The following is a 17832-nucleotide window of genomic DNA, read 5'->3' as shown; positions in this document are numbered from 1 at the left end:
GACTGCAGAAATAAAACTGCAGGAAAAAAAAAGAAATCCCCTACAAAGCAAACCCCCTTCAAAATAAAGGTCCCTGTTATTGGATCACAGAGGAATGGACTTCCTGTTGTGCGTCAGGAATCTGCTGCCTCAAGAGAGACAGGAAAACACCGGAAGCCTTCAGAATAAAAGCATGCTATATGTGCTGTATGGTTAAATGTGAAGGCGGACAGAAAGAAGTGAAATTATGGAGATCAATAAATACAATTATTCCAGTGGAATAAAAACCTTTATGCTTAAATATTATTGTATTGATTGCAGTGAGATAATAGTTTTTTTTCTATTGCATTTATATATTTCCATCTTGACGTTGTATACTTTAATACATACTTTAATTTAATGTATAATAGTTACATTGGTTATGTTATATTTGTGTTTTATTTTGTTAAAATGTTTGAATTCTATTTAAGTCAATGTGTTTTTATAGATAGATGGACAGAAGTACTTAAACGATCCCAATTTGGGAAATGTTTTTGTTGCAGCAGCATAAAAACAAGGCAATGTAATAAAATAAGATGCACTTTATTAATCCCCTTGGGGAAATTCAGTGGTTTAAGCAGCAGCAGAATAAGAATGAAAAACAGGACAGTGTGGTTCACACAGGATAATAAAACCAAAATAAAATGATTAAAATGATGTACAGGTACGTATCATCTGTTCAAACAAAAAAAACAGAATTAAGGACCAACATATACATTTGTATCCGGATTGTTAAATATATTACCATTGATTGATACGGGTGAAAGTTATTGTGACTGTTGAGTGCAGCTTGGTGTGCAGTCCAGTTACTGTCAGTGGGTCTCATGGTGAACCCCTTGGTGTGCAGTCCGGTTACTGTCAGTGGGTCTCATGGTGAACACCTTGGTGTGCAGTCCGGTTACTGTCAGGGGGTCTCATGGTGAACCCCTTGGTGTGCAGTCCGGTTACTGTCAGTGGGTCTCATGGTGAACCCCTTGGTGTGCAGTCCGGTTACTGTCAGTGGGTCTCATGGTGAACCCCTTGGTGTGCAGTCCGGTTACTGTCAGTGGGTCTCATGGTGAACCCCTTGGTGTGCAGTCCGGTTACTGTCAGTGGGTCTCATGGTGAGCCCCTTGGTGTGCAGTCCGGTTACTGTCAGGGGGTCTCATGGTGAACCCCTTGGTGTGCAGTCCTGTTACTGTCAGGGGGTCTCATGGTGAACCCCTTGGTGTGCAGTCCGGTTACTGTCAGTGGGTCTCATGGTGAGCCCCTTGGTGTGCAGTCCGGTTACTGTCAGGGGGTCTCATGGTGAACCCCTTGGTGTGCAGTCCTGTTACTGTCAGTGGGTCTCATGGTGAACCCCTTGGTGTGCAGTCCGGTTACTGTCAGGGGGTCTCATGGTGAACCCCTTGGTGTGCAGTCCGGTTACTGTCAGTGGGTCTCATGGTGAACCCCTTGGTGTGCAGTCTGATGGCTACAGGCACAAAGGAGTTCCCAGCTGTTAGTGCTGTGCCGAGGTGAGTCTGTGTTGAACGTACTCCTCATCTTCACTAGCTCTGTAATTACAACACAACAGCATTTATTAGATTGTTTATTTATATTATTTATTTAGATATTTTTGGTTGAATTGTATTTAATTCATTGTGTTAATTGTATTTGATTAATTTCCCTTTATTTTCCTTCATTTAATTTATTTATTCATTTGTGCATTTACTTTGAAGTGGATACACCGGATACAGTCTCTTCATGCAGTTTGACTTCAGCTGCTTGACACACTTCCACAAAAAACACCTCCATTCACCGCGGCCTCTCCTCGGTGCCTCTCCGTGTTTCTGTTCCTGATTTTTGGCTTCATCAGTCTCCCAGTCCTCTCTCGGTTGTTTCTTCTCGAGCAGCACCACCATGAACTCAGCGGTAGGAGGGCCGGTTCTCCTGGCTTTCCTCCCCCTGCTCTGCGGGCTCCTGTCTCTCGGATCCGGCTTCAACCTGGAGACCGAGAGACCCTCCGTGTTCTCCGGCCCCGAGAGGAGCTACTTCGGCTTCTCCGTGGACTTCTTCCTAAACAGCCCCAAGTAAGAGTTCTTAAGTAAAAGTACAAATACTATCCTGTGAAAACATTCCGTTTGTTGTAAACGTCCTGAAATCAGAGTACTTAAAGAACCACAAGTATAGTACTCGTTATGTGTATCGGGAATATCCCTAAAAATGGGTCAACTTCTTTTGTGCTGAGGTGGTAGAAGTACTCAGGTCTTGTACTTGAGTAAAGTAGAAGTACTCAGGTCTTGTACTTGAGTAAAGTAGAAGTACTCAGGTCTTGTACTTGAGTAAAGTAGAAGTACTCAGGTCTTGTACTTGAGTAAAGTAGATAAAGTAGAAGTACTCAGCTCTTATACTTGAGTAAAGTAGAAGTACTCAGATCTTGTACTTGAGTTAAAGTAGAAGTACTCTGATATTGTACTTCAGTAAAAGTAGAAGTACTCAGATCTTGTAGAGTAAAAGTAGAAGTACTCTGATATTGTACTTCAGTAAAAGTAGAAGTACTCTGATCTTGAGTAAAAGTAGAAGTACTCTGATCTTGAGTAAAAGTAGAAGTACTCTGATCTTGTACTCCAGTAAAAAAGTAGAAGTACTCTGATATTGTACTTCAGTAAAAGTAGAAGTACTCTGATCTTGTACTTGAGTAAAAGTAGAAGTACTCTGATATTGTACTTCAGTAAAAGTAGAAGTACTCTGATCTTGAGTAAAAGTAGAAGTACTCTGATCTTGTACTCCAGTAAAAGTAGAAGTACTCTGATATTGTACTTCAGTAAAAGTAGAAGTACTCTGATCTTGAGTAAAAGTAGAAGTACTCTGATCTTGAGTAAAAGTAGAAGTACTCAGATCTTGAGTAAAAGTAGAAGTATTTATCCCAGGTGTGTGTTTAACACACCTGGGATAAAGGTGTGTCTCTCCCTCTCTTTGGAGCCACTTTGAATCTTTTGCTTTCATTCTGTCTTTCTGAGTATCTGTTTCATAAAGATGACCCGCCGGGCGACACGTGCTCTTTAAACCTCGTTATTACATATTCTCTGCTTATCTCTCCCTATTATTAGACGCCGTTAAACATTTCTTCTGCAGCTATTCTGTGGGAGAGTGTCATGTTGTTCCCTTCTGCTCATCGCTGAGTTCAGTTCCATTTTTATTTCGACACATGATTACAGCTCTGTGTTTATCGTCCCGCAGTGAAACCGAACAACAGAAACCTTCCCTGCAGCTGTGTCCTATAATGTGACGGATTAACAAAGAAAGAAAGAGTATAGTTGCTATGCTAGTAATAATAAGAGTAATAATCATCAGGTTTTTTATTAAAAACACAGCATGAGGCGCTAACGCCCCTTCTGGTCTAAATTAAGCCCCGCCCACTTTCCGGTGAAGGTCCTGCATTAAAATAATAGTGTCTTCACGTCTTAAAGCTGTGAGTCAGATATCACACCTCAACAACAAATAGATCCAGAGCTCTGGTTCCTTTACTTCCTCTCCAGAAAAAAGGAGAGTAAAAGAAAGGATCAGAAATCTCAGTCTCAGTGTCAGCCTGCTGCCTGCCACTCGTCCCCCGCAGACCCACCGGACATCCACCCCCTATTTATTCTCCGTAAGCTATCTCTGCTGTCTGACCTGTTAGTGAGTTCCAGTGGGTGGGGGCAGCGATGGAGAATGCCCTGAATACACTACATAGGATTAGTGTTAAGCAGGTACATTAAGATGCAGCCTTTTCTTCCGTGTTTAACTGGATCTCCCCCATTGTTTCCCCCCCAGGTCAGATGTCCTGGTCGGCGCCCCCCGGGCCAATGCCTCCTCCTCCAGCAGTGGAGTGGATGAGGGCGGGGCTGTGTACAGCTGTCCCTGGAGCTCCGCCTCCTGCCAGCAGCTGCTGTTTGACAGCACAGGTAACTGAAGCTCCTCCATCTCCATTTTGCTGTTCACCCAGAGACCCTGCAGCCCCCAGGACCCCCCCACACTTGCTCTTATATTGGACACGTTTAAGTTACCTGTCCACAGCGAGCAGCACCGGTGTGTCTACATGGGGTTTTCAGATAAGAGAAGTGCGTGTCGTCTCTCAAAGAGTGGCAGCTTTGCTCAGAGTGTCAACAAACACGTGGTGTGTGTGTGAGTGTGTTATTGATGGATAATAAGGTAGAGCTGCTGCCACTGTCTCGTGCCGGGACACACACAGGAATGTGTGTGAGGTAGGAGCTGTGTGTGGACTCGTCTCCCCTGAACTTTGCTGCCGTTTCTCTAATAATATTATTTATTGCTTTACGTTATAAAAACTATTATAGAGACCTGAGGACTCTTTAAAGTAGAGACTCTACATACTGATATACAGCTGAACATCAGCAGGAGAGGACTCTTTAAAGTAGAGACTCTACATACTGATATACACCTGAACATCAGCAGGAGAGGACTCTTTAAAGTAGAGACACTACATACTGATATACAGCTGAACATCAGCAGGAGAGGACTCTTTAAAGTAGAGACTCTACATATTGATATACACCTGAACATCAGCAGGAGAGGACTCTTTAAAGTAGAGACTCTACATACTGATATACACCTGAACATCAGCAGGAGAGGACTCTTTAAAGTAGAGACTCTACATACTGATATACACCTGAACATCAGCAGGAGAGGACTCTTTAAAGTAGAGACACTACATACTGATATACACCTGAACATCAGCAGGAGAGGACTCTTTAAAGTAGAGACTCTACATACTGATATACACCTGAACATCAGCAGAGAGACTCTTTAAAGTAGAGACTGTACATACTGATATACACCTGAACATCAGCAGAGAGGACTCTTTAAAGTAAGACTCTACATACTGATATACACCTGAACATCAGCAGGAGAGGACTCTTTAAAGTAGAGACTCTACATACTGATATACACCTGAACATCAGCAGGAGAGGACTCTTTAAAGTAGAGACTCTACATACTGATATACACCTGAACATCAGCAGGAGAGGACTCTTTATTTGGTTGCATATGTAGTCAGTCTTGTGGAAATGCTTGCAGTTTTAGGACCTTCTGAAGCTGTCAGATAACCTATCGTCTGAAAACAAACAGCATGTTTCATTTTAGCTGGACGTTCTATTTTTTGCATTTCCCTGATCTTGAGGAAGTGCCCCTCAGAATTCAGACTGTTTCCTGTCCGATAAGAGTGTGATGGATGATGGTGGCACTGGTAGTTGTCTCTGGCGTTGGTGGCGAAGTCTATTGGGACTTGACTTGGGAAATGGAAGGTCACCGGTTCAAGTCCCGGAAAGACCAAGTTCTACCGAGGTGTCCCTGAGCAAGGCACCTATCCCTACCCTGCTCCCGTAAATATAGTAGCCCACTGCTCCCAACACCTCTGTGGGACCAGTAAGGGTTCCTCCCCCTTCTTCTTCTGATATGACGAGCATTTCCTCTGGCTGTAAATGCTTTTCAAAGGTCTGAAGTCAATCCTTTAAATCTTTTAAGACTCGTTAACAAAGCTGAGCAGGAAGAAGGACTTTATCAACCACTTGATCTAAAATCTTTAAATAAGTTATAGGATTTATTTTGTATATATTTCCGAATGCCTTTCATATGAATGTCACCAAAACCAACAGCACATATTCTGTGTTTCTTCAGTTTTGCTTTTTTTTGGTCTGACCAACCTCAGCTTGGCGTTAAGAGGTGTTTTAGAAGGACATTGATATGTGATGCTGTGGAGCTGTGAGAGAGGACATCAGGAGGAAATAAAACACAGTGACAGTGCATGCAGAGCTTCTGCAGTCTGATCTCTGGGTGTGACTTGATAAGGATTTACCTCCTCAGGTGTTATTACTGAAGTCTGCAATGTTTCCTCACCGGCGCTGACTAAACTGAGGTTTCACAACCCACCCTCACAGGATTATCCTCTGCATCACTCTGAATACCACATTTATTATCAAGGAAGGAGAGCTTTATTGAGACGGGTTTTATTCACTTTACGTAGCATCATACATCTTTCATAGCAGGAGGGTAATCTCTTAAAACTCAGGAAAGTAGGACTTAAGGTTAAGTGAAAATCCTGCATGAAAATAATAGTGTCTTAAAGCCAGAGGTGGGTGTAAGGAGTTACAGTAATGTATTACTTGTTGCTGTAACGCAGTAATATAACGCAGTACTTCTGAAATGTGGGTAATATAATACCCGTTACAATTCTCAGTAACAGTTACAACACATTTTAGATGATGTGGTGTTTAGTTTCTGAGAACTCACAAACATCACAAGACATTCCGACACCAGAGAAACAACTGAGCAGGTAGAATAGTAACTCAGTAAGCCTGTTTCCTATTGGTTCAGAGGGCTGCAGGAACAGACTGGTTCCTATCCAGCAGGTCACAGGGCCGTGCAGAGGCTCCACTAACATGTTATTAATGACACACAGAGACGTCACGGTACCGGTATCACATATTATCCAGCCCACTGAAACGGAGCAGGAGTTTAACCTCTAGCTCTTTCCTCATGTTCAGCATGTACTGCCAGATAGAGAGCTTTAATTACTGAGCTGCAGTAAACTACATGTTAGCATTTAAAGCCAAACTGTAGAGGTTATTCTGGTGAGAGTGACTCAGAGTAACTCAGAGTAGAGTAACGCATCACCTTCAGAGACAGTGATGATGTAATGTCCCTTATTACTTTAAGAAGACAGGAGTAAGGAACATGTACTGGATTACATTCTGGAAGTCACTTGCCCATCACTGTTTAAAGCTGCTGAGTCATACATGGCACCTCCAACAACGCATAAACCCAGAGCGGTTTGTTGTTTTTGAGTTTGCTGTCTGCTTTGTATTCTGTGGGTGACCAAAGCCTGAAAATAAGAAACAGGAACCAAACAAACAAACAGACCACGTTTTCCTTCCCTCATTCAACACACACACACACACACACACACACACACACACACACACACACACACACACACACACACACGCCTAGGCCTGTAGTATTTGAAATTCAACCAAAATTCTCACTCTTAAAGAGAGGAGAGATGAGAGGAAGTGAACCTCTTTAGACCCATGAAAATAAGCCTGAAAATGAGTTTTTTAAAATACCTTTTTAACCCAAAAAACTGAAGAAACCCAGGAATATTGTCCCTTCAGTGTGTGAGTGTGTTAGAAGCGTCCCTGTGGTGCAGTTGGAGGGTTAGATTAGAAGATCAGAAACAACTCTGGGCTCTTCTAAACAAATACACATCAACACATACCAGGTTGGATCGGGGGGAACCTAAGCACGCCCACCTCCTCTGGAACTGACTAACAACAGGTCAACGTGGATCATATACAAACCACGAACACGCTGTGTGTGTGTGTGTGTGTGTGTGTGTGTGTGTGTGTGTGTGTGTGTGTGTGTGTGTGTGTGTGTGTGTGTGTGTGTGTGTGTGTGTGTGTGTGTGTGTGTGTGTGTGTGTGTGTGTGTGTGTGTGTGTGTGTGTGTGTGTGTGTGTGTGTGTGTGTGTGTGTGTGTGTGTGTGTGTGTGTGTGTGTGTGTGTGTGTGTGTGTGTGTGTGGGGGCCTAGGCCTCATGTCCATAAAAGGTGAATTTGCCTCACTCAGCCTGAAGGGGAGGAGAGTGTTTGCCTCCCTGCAGCCTGAGCACACACACATATGCTGCTGATGGGCAATTTTCCACTTCCTGTTGGAGGGTTAATAACTTCCTGTTTGGAGTCAGAGATGTCTGTCGGCAGGAATAGAAACTGAGAGACTGATGATGCTGCTGCCTCGGGCTGTTAGTGAATGGCCTAGTTTGTGTGTATGTGTGTGTGTGTGTGTGTGTGTGTGTGTGTGTGTGTGTGTGTGTGTGTGTGTGTGTGTTAATTCCTCCCACAATAGAGGCCTTTGTTGTTGATGTAACCTACGTGATTGCCAGCCAAAGCTTTACTGAGCCATAGGACATAGTGTGTGTGTGTGTGTGTGTGTGTGTGTGTGTGGGGTTTGGATCAGACCTCACATGTCTCTGAACATATATAAAGGTGGGCGGGGAAGATTTTGGAGGACCCCTCCCCCCTGGAACTGTTTGCCCTGCTCCCCTCTAGCAGGAGACTGCGCTCCATCAGGACCAAAACCTCTCTCCATCTGAACAGCTTCTTCCCCCCGGTTACCGGCCTCATCAACGAGACCCGGGACCCCCACTGACCCTGACCCTTTAGCCCCCCCATAATCACATGATGTGCATTACCGTGCATTATCTAGTTTATATCAATATTTCAACCAAATTCGATGTAAATATTGCTTTATTTTGAAGGTTATCGACTTCTCTTTGAATCATTTCTTTGTGTTTTATTTTTATGTCAGGACATATTCTTCTACAAACCGGTTCTGGTTCTGAATGATCCAACAGGAAAGCAGTGGAACAATGAGATTAGATTCAGGTTGAAATTAAACTTCTCAACTTGTCTATAACCACCAGCCTCGATATCTTCTTTTACTCCCCTTTTCTTCTTGGACCTTTGTAATGCAGGGTATCTGTCTCTGCTGTCCTGGGTCATAAAGCAGAAACAGCACCATCAGAGAGCACGGTGCAGAGGAGAGGCTCTCAGTAGCTTTAGAGGAGCTGTAGTTCCCCACAGCAGACGTTCATTAAGGACGGCCTTCATCATCAATACGTGGATAGTGTCGGTCAGTCGGGTTCTCAAAGCAGCCTCTGTTCCTCAGTGCTGTTGAGTTCTCCTATCCACTGTTCCTTAACCCCTGGACGTTTCACACAGAGGTCAGGAACAGAGGATAGATAGACCATAGGAGCTGATTTTTGGACGATTCGACCTATCCCATGACACTCCAAAGGGGCGTGGCCAGCGTCCGCTCCAAAGGGGCGTGGCCAGCGTCCGCTCCAAAGGGGCGTGGCCAGCTTCCGCTCCAAAGGGGCGTGGCCAGCTTCAGCTAGTTCATTTAAAGCTCCAGTCACAGAACCAGCACTTCAGGAACAGGGCTGAAATAGAGGGGGGTGGGGCATGCTACAATGGGGGATCTGTCTGGTGTTTTGAGCAGAACACTTCAGACATGTTTTTATGGATATTCCTACAATATGTTGTTCAGATATAGCATGATAGGACACCTTTAATAGAAAGACTGGCCGACCTTCTGTTCTGTAGCCTTCGACAAACAGGACTGGACCACAGTCAGGCAAACTATCACATGGATAGTGCCTGTTATAATCAGCATGTCCCTGGGTTCTGCTCCTCGGTATCAATGACTTTTGGTTTCTGTGAGGCGGGGTCAGATCAAAAACTGCTGCAAACATCTGTCCTTCCAGCTGGAGATGAGATTGATCCTGTTAAATGCTTTAAACTCTTTATTCAATAACACAACCTGGATTTGAAGCTTGTAGGTTTGTTCATTTCCTACCGGAAGGTGATTAAGTTGGGAGTTTCCATGACAAGTACTTCTACATTTGTGTACTCATGAGACTGATGCTGTATCTGATCCATGATTTGGTAGAAACACGGGTTTGTTTGATACATGCAGTTTGTAGAGGGTGTTTTGTATTTGCAAACCGGACTTTGTGTCTTGGAGCATCACGGGGCGTCTGTAGAACGTGTTATGGCAGGACATGAGCTCCACAGTGATCCTACTGCCTCCTCAGGAGTTTCCCAAACTGCAGGAAATCCCAGCATTACTTCACCGTCTGAGTTTAACCGGGCGTTCAGCTGATTTCTGTGTGGACTGCGGCTCTTATTTCACCACAGACTCATTGTGTCTTTGAACGCAGCGTAGCTTCAGGGCGGGGTCAGCTGCTCTTCCTGTTGCATTACTGCCATTCCTAATTCAAAGCTTCCCTATTATCCTTTTCTTCATGTCTGTGGTACATCAACATGTGTCCCCTCAGTGGTCAGAGACTCTAAAGTCTCAGGAACAAAGACCCTCTCTCTTTTTCTCCTGATCCGTCTCTGACAACAACAACAGCAACGGTATCAGATCTTCACGGTAAGCGCGTCAGCCGAGTCATGCTGGGAGTTAAGCTAACACATAGCAGCTTTAGGGTTGGGCTAAAACTGCTACACAACCATTAGCCAATAACCCACGAAGGTAACCCCCCCACCTTATCACCTGGATCTCCATTGTGTTTCTTAAACCAATCAACTCTCAGAGGGGCGTGGCCAGCAGCAGCATTAGCATTTAAAGCTACAGACACAGAATCAGCTCTTTAGCTCACTTTAGTGTGATTTCAATTTTAACATTCATATTGTGTGTGTGTGTGTGTGTGTGTGTGTGTGTGTGTGTGTGTGTGTGTGTGTGTGTGTGTAGCTGACAGGCGGAATGAAAAAGGAGATCAGATGGAGTTTAAATCCAAACAGTGGTTCGGGGCATCGGTGAGATCTGACGGAGAACACATCCTGGTAAGAAACACACACACACACACACACACACACACACACACACACACACACACACACACACACACACAAATAAAGGGTTTTTCTTTTGAGTAACAAGATGATTTAGCTGCTAAGTTAATTTCATTGAGGGGTGTGTGTGTGTGTGTGTGCGTGTGCGTGTGCGTGTGCGTGTGTGTGTGTCAGGCCTGTGCTCCTCTCTATCAGTGGTCGACGTTTGGGTATTCGGAGCGGGAGCCGGTGGGCACGTGTTTCCTGAAGAAGGGAACCACGGTGGTGGAATACTCGCCCTGCAGATCCAGTAACAGCTTATATGTTCTCTCACACACACACACACACACACACTGAGTACTACACACACACTGAATACTTCACACACACTGAGTACTACAGTATTTTATTCTGAGTAAGTATTATATTTGGTTTCAAATGTTCTCTCTCTGTCCAGATGCTATCTCTCCTGAAGGCCAGGGCTTCTGTCAGGCCGGCTTCAGCGTCGACTTCCTGAAGGTAGGATACTGCGCATCACGTACTCTGTGTATTAATACTTCATCACGTACTCTGTGTATTAATACTACATCACGTACTCTGTGTATTAATACTACATCACGTACTCTGTGTATTAGTACTTCATCACGTACTCTGTGTATTAATACTACATCATGTACTCTGTGTATTAATACTCCATCACGTACTCTGTGTATTAATACTACATCACGTACTCTGTGTATTAGTACTTCATCACGTACTCTGTGTATTAATACTACATCATGTACTCTGTGTATTAATACTACATCACGTACTCTGTGTATTAATACTACATCATGTACTCTGTGTATTAATACTCCATCATGTACTCTGTGTATTAATACTCCATCATGTACTCTGTGTATTAATACTTCATCATGTACTCTGTGTATTAATACTACATCACGTACTCTGTGTATTAATACTACATCATGTACTCTGTGTATTAATACTCCATCATGTACTCTGTGTATTAATACTCCATCACGTACTCTGTGTATTAATACTACATCACATACTCTGCGTATTAATACTACATCACGTACTCTGTGTATTAGTACTTCATCACGTACTCTGTGTATTAATACTACATCACGTACTCTGTGTATTAATACTTCATCACGTACTCTGTGTATTAATACTACATCACGTACTCTGTGTATTAATACTACATCATGTACTCTGTGTATTAATACTCCATCATGTACTCTGTGTATTAATACTCCATCATGTACTCTGTGTATTAATACTTCATCACGTACTCTGTGTATTAATACTACATCAAGTACTCTGTGTATTAGTACTTCATCACGTACTCTGTGTATTAATACTTCATCACGTACTCTGTGTATTAATACTACATCACGTACTCTGTGTATTAATACTTCATCATGTACTCTGTGTATTAGTACTTTAACACGTACTCTGTGTATTAATACTTCATCACGTACTCTGTGTATTAATACTACATCACGTACTCTGTGTATTAATACTACATCACGTACTCTGTGTATTAGTACTTCATCACGTACTCTGTGTATTAATACTACATCACGTACTCTGTGTATTAATACTTCATCACGTACTCTGTGTATTAATACTACATCACGTACTCTGTGTATTAGTACTTCATCACGTACTCTGTGTATTAATACTTCATCACGTACTCTGTGTATTAATACTACATCACGTACTCTGTGTATTAATACTTCATCATGTACTCTGTGTATTAGTACTTTAACACGTACTCTGTGTATTGGTACTTTAACACGTACTCTGTGTATTAATACTACATCACGTACTCTGTGTATTAATACTTCATCATGTACTCTGTGTATTAGTACTTTAACACGTACTCTGTGTATTAGTACTTTAACATGTACTCTGTGTATTAGTACTTTAACATGTACTCTGTGTATTAGTACTTTAACATGTACTCTGTGTATTAGTACTTTAACACGTACTCTGTGTATTAGTACTTTAACATGTACTCTGTGTATTAGTACTTTAACATGTACTCTGTGTATTAGTACTTTAACATGTACTCTGTGTATCAGTACTTTAACACGTACTCTGTGTATTAGTACTTTAACATGTACTCTGTGTATTAGTACTTTAACATGTACTCTGTGTATTAGTACTTTAACTGAAGTCTGAATGTTTTTGTGTTTTCAGAAAAACAAACGAGTAGTGGTGGGAGGACCGGGCAGCTTCTACTGGCAGGGTGTGTGTGTGTGTGTGTGTGTGTGTGTGTGTGTGTGTGTGTGTGTGTGTGTGTGTGTGTGTGCGCATCAGAGGGTGTGTCACTGAATAAATCCTGAGTCAGTCCCACACACATGTTTATCCCATAGTGTGTGAGCCTAATTACTGTTTCCTGTTGAGTCCACCCACACACACACACACACACACACACACACACACACACACACACACACACACACACACACACACACACACACACACACACACACACACACACACACACGTTAAAAACAATGTGGCTCTTTTAATTACATGCTGTGTTTTTCTCTAAACCAAAAATGTTCATGCTGAAAAACAGAATATCTTTCTGATGTTCTTCCTCCTCGTGTTGTTCTGACATGTATTTTCTCCTCCTCCTCCTCCTCTTCCTCTCTCTGCAGGTCAGCTGATTTCTGACGACGTCTCTGAGATTTTAAACCGCTTGAGTAAGACTGAATTTGTCACTCCGTATGGAAACACTCTCGCCACCAAGTCAGCCAGCGCTCAGTTCGACGACAGTTACCTAGGTAACACACACACACACTTTCACACACACTTTCACACACACACACACACACACACACACACACACACACACACACACACACACACACGTGCAATCCTAACCTAATGTATGTAAGATTTCATGGGATTTGGTTTTCTAGCCGCTACACAGATTAGCTATATTTTATTTGAGTGGGTCAGCCCCAGCTCTAGAGGTGGGGGGCTTGGTTAGCCCCTCTGTGAGTCTGTTGTCACTGAGGACCGCTCTGAGGTGTTTTTAGTTCTCCTGATCTTTGTCTCTGCTCTCAGGATACTCCGTGACTGTGGGAGACTTCAATGATGATGGAAAAGAAGGTAAAAACACGTCAGTCCTTTTCTGATGATCATATGTATGAGGACTCTGTGAGGCTAATCAGTCCATAAACTCCTGTGGGTCTTTGAACACACCTCCAAGAGTTCAAAAGGGGTGTGAAGTAACCAAGTACATGTACGCAAGCACTGTACTTAACTACAATTTGGACGTACTCGTACTTTACTCGAGTATTTTCATTTGATGCTACCTTGTACTTTTACTCTCTACATGTATTTAATCCATTTAGTTGCTAGGCAGATTAGGATTAATGATGGTAAATATAATCAGCCCTTAAATCAGACTGTAGTTCTGTGGTAACTTAATAACTGATTTAATTTTGTAATCCTTGACAAGAACAAGATCTGAGTACTTCTACTTTACTCAAGGACAAGACCTGAGTACTTCTACTTTACTCAAGTACAAGATCTGAGTACTTCTACTTTACTCAAGTACAAGATCTGAGTACTTCTACTTTACTCAAGTACAATACCTGAGTACTTCTACTTTACTCAAGGACAAGACCTGAGTACTTCTACTTTACTCAAGTACAAGACCTGAGTACTTCTACTTTACTCAAGGACAAGACCTGAGTACTTCTACTTTACTCAAGTACAAGACCTGAGTACTTCTACTTTACTCAAGTACAAGACCTGAGTACTTCTACTTTACTCAAGTACAAGACCTGAGTACTTCTACTTTACTCAAGTACAAGATCTGAGTACTTCTACTTTACTCAAGTACAAGATCTGAGTACTTCTACTTTACTCAAGTACAAGACCTGAGTACTTCTACTTTACTCAAGTACAAGACCTGAGTACTTCTACTTTACTCAAGTACAAGATCTGAGTACTTCTACTTTACTCAAGTACAAGACCTGAGTACTTCTACTTTACTCAAGTACAAGATCTGAGTACTTCTACTTTACTCAAGTACAGACCTGAGTACTTCTACTTTACTCCAGTACAGACCTGAGTACTTGTGTCTGGTGTTTCCATGCAGCTGTTGTTCTGATTATATCTCCTGAAGCGCTTCCTGCTACAGGTAAGGTGGCTGACAGGTGCGCTTTACAAGGCCCAGAGCAAAGCTTCAGAAAGAATGCAGATATAGAAACACCTCCAGCAGGAGGAGGAAACATGAGCCGCCTTTACTGAAAGCTGCAAATACAAAACGCTAATAAATGGAAAAAAAAAGTACAACCGTTTCCATGGATAGAATACACACAGAACTGCGTCAAATACAATAAGTGAGCATCTCTCTTATTGTATTTCTGTCTCCAGATTACGTGACCGGAGTCCCTCGAGGAGAAAAGGCGCTGGGTTATGTAAGTGCTACAGGAACACACACACACACACACACACACACACACACACACACACATACCACAACACACACACACACATACACTCACACATACACATACATACCCACATACACACACACACACACACACACACACACACACACACACACACACACACACACACACACACACAGCTGACCTGTGTTGTGTTTCAGGTGAACATCTTTAACGGCATCAACATGGACTCCATGGTGAACTTCACAGGGACTCAGGTGAGGAGAACAGTATTTTGATCAAATGTGAACCGTCCCAAATTTACATTTCTTCAATGAATGTTGGAAATGTGAGAATATAATACAAATGTAAGTTTTTGAAGAACCTGACTGATAAAACAATTTGGCCTCCTGCAAATGTAGTATGTGTACAAACGATATTGGGGTGCTGCGGAAATTTGCTAACAAAAAAAATGAATGCAACAATTGTTATTGCAAATGATATCAGAAACCACACACACACACACACACACACACCTGTACATACTTTATTGTCAGGGCAATCCACAGAAATGAGGCACAAATAATAAAGCTGAGACGAGTCGTCTCCTAACCCTGATTGCAGCTTCTTAAATGTGCATATTAAAGTGAAACAAAATGTGTGATTGTGGGACGGACAGAAGAAGACTTTTATAGATTGTCTCAGTTTTACCTAATAATCTCCACTTTATCTACATAGAAATATCCTGTCTTCCTCCTTTAATGTTGTGTTCCTCCTCCTCCTCCTCCTCTGTCCCTTGCAGATGGCGGCTTACTTTGGACATTCTGTGGCTGCCACTGATGTTAATAATGATGGGTAAGCACCTCTCTATAGTAGGATCATTGTATTTAAACAACACATTGATATCTTTTTATATGAAGTTGACATTGTTTATTGGAGTGATTTGTTCCATAACGCTGCTTTTTAGACCTTACAATTTGGGTAATTATCACTAATTATTAATTGTACTATCTAATCTAGCTCGCTCTCCGGTTACTGAATCTAGTTTCTGAGAAATCACTACTCGGCGAGGAACCAGCTGGAGGCAGACACATGTCGTAAAAACTCTGCAGCACGCCAATTAAAACGAGAAGAAGACGTGTTATATATATATATATATATATATATAAAAACAAAAGGGATTCTATAAATACACTGCCTGGCCAAAAAAAGCCCCCCCTCTAGTATCCGTTGGACCGCCTTCAGCTTCACGGCACGCATTCTCTGTGGCATCGTTTCCCCGAGCTTCTGCAACGTCTCAACATTTATTTCTGTCATTAATTGTTGATCTTGTATTGATGATGGAGATTCAGACCACTGATCAAAGTCTTCTCCAGCACACCCCAAAGACTCTCAATGGGGTTCAGGTCTGGACTCTGGGGGGGCCGATCCATGTGTGAAGCGATGTCTCATGCTCCCTGAACCACTCTCTCACAGTCTGAGCCCGATGGATCCTGGCATTGTCCTCTTGGAACATGCCCGCTCCATCAGGGAGAAGAGATCCATGGATGGTCGGTACAGATGTGACTGCAGGATTTCCACTCAAGATGGTTGTCTTTGAAAAAGCTGTCAATCACCTGAAATATGTCTTCTCCAGTTGTCTGTCCCGTTAGCTTCTTGCAAAACAAAATATGCTCCTGTATATCAGAGTCTTCAACATAACGCGCAAAGGCAAGGAGCTGAGCCTCCCCACTCACATCTGTCCTTCCATCCAACTGTAGAGCGAACTGACCGGCCCTTTCCATTTATTCACAACCTGTCCAACAGTGTCAGTGGGCATATCATCGATCCTGCGGCAGATTGTGTTGTTCGATAATGGAACGGTTTTCAGCGGTCTGCTGCTTTCCTGTCCAGCATAGTTTCTGCCTAAATGATGGCGGCAGGGAGGATTAGTTCTTTTGTAATTGAATGTGAGTTTTTTTACTTGGCCACAAGTAATGCCACGGCATAGGAGGCCTCCATTGCAGGAGCCCCATGTTTCTTTTGGCAGGTCTCAGGTTCCTAAGCATTGATACGATTTATTCCCTTTTGTGTGTGGAAATAAATTGCAATCCCAAACCTGTCTACGTACCCCCTGCAATCCCCTCAAGTACCCCTACGGGTCCGGGTACCCCTGGTTGGGAACCACCGATGTAAACAATTCAATGTGTGTGTGTGGGTGTGTGTGTGTGTGTGTGTGTGTGTGTTAGTCTGGTGGATCTGTTTGTTGGAGCTCCTCTCTTCATGGACAGAGGGTCGGATGGAAAACTGAGGGAGGTGGGACAGGTAGGAATCACACACACACACACACACACACACACACACACACACACACACACACACACACACACAATGCATGCATTGTAAACATCAACTTGTGAACATCTGTTGTTGTTGACGAAATATGGAAAAACACAGATTTGTCTGTGGCTCCTTCAAAAATAAAAGCTATGCAGCTGCAGGTTCTTCATTTTCCAACTTAATAATTCATATGTGTGTGTCCTCCAGGTGTCAGTGTACATGGGTCGTGGAGGATTCTCCTTCCATCCCCCCCAGCTGCTCACAGGGTCAGAGGTTTACGCCCGGTACGGGTCTGCCATCGCCTCACTGGGAGACCTGGACATGGACGGATACAACGGTGAGACATTATCAGGATAACCTCCACATATGAACACCTCTTTATGATTTCTGAAGTAAAAAGCTAATGTTATAAAGGAACTACAGCACGGTCACATGACTACACGTCACCACCGCTAAGCTAAAGGCGGCTAATGTTGGGCTATAAAGGAACTACACCACGGTCACATGACTTCACGTCACCACTGCTAAGCTAAAGGAGGCTAATGTTGGGCTATAAAGGAACTACAGCACGGTCACATGACTTCACGTCACCACCGCTAAGCTAAAGGAGGCTAATGTTGGGCTATAAAGGAACTACAGCACGGTCACATGACTTCACGTCTCCACCGCTAAGCTAAAGGAGGCTAATGTTGGGCTATAAAGGAACTACAGCAC

The 17832-nt window shown here is 43.0% G+C and overlaps 1 protein-coding gene across 1 annotated transcript in view; it reads left to right on the top strand.

The window, feature by feature from the left end:
* Positions 1-1771: 1771 nt before the first annotated feature.
* Positions 1772-17832, top strand: part of itgav (integrin, alpha V) — a 31852-nt gene continuing 15791 nt past the window's right edge. The window contains exons 1-13 of the mRNA XM_063887221.1: positions 1772-2069; positions 3793-3923; positions 10293-10384; positions 10568-10682; positions 10830-10891; positions 12584-12632; positions 13051-13176; positions 13463-13507; positions 14783-14826; positions 15021-15077; positions 15602-15654; positions 17028-17103; positions 17326-17455. Of these exons, the coding sequence (XP_063743291.1) occupies positions 1900-2069; positions 3793-3923; positions 10293-10384; positions 10568-10682; positions 10830-10891; positions 12584-12632; positions 13051-13176; positions 13463-13507; positions 14783-14826; positions 15021-15077; positions 15602-15654; positions 17028-17103; positions 17326-17455 (1150 nt within the window). The 5' untranslated portion in view covers positions 1772-1899. The remainder of the gene's footprint in view (positions 2070-3792; positions 3924-10292; positions 10385-10567; positions 10683-10829; positions 10892-12583; positions 12633-13050; positions 13177-13462; positions 13508-14782; positions 14827-15020; positions 15078-15601; positions 15655-17027; positions 17104-17325; positions 17456-17832) is intronic.

Source organism: Eleginops maclovinus, chromosome 7, assembly GCF_036324505.1.
Source record: "Eleginops maclovinus isolate JMC-PN-2008 ecotype Puerto Natales chromosome 7, JC_Emac_rtc_rv5, whole genome shotgun sequence".
Lineage (NCBI taxonomy): Eukaryota > Metazoa > Chordata > Actinopteri > Perciformes > Eleginopidae > Eleginops > Eleginops maclovinus.
Note: the sequence above shows the minus strand (reverse complement) of the source record. Positions and strands in the feature narration are given on the sequence as shown.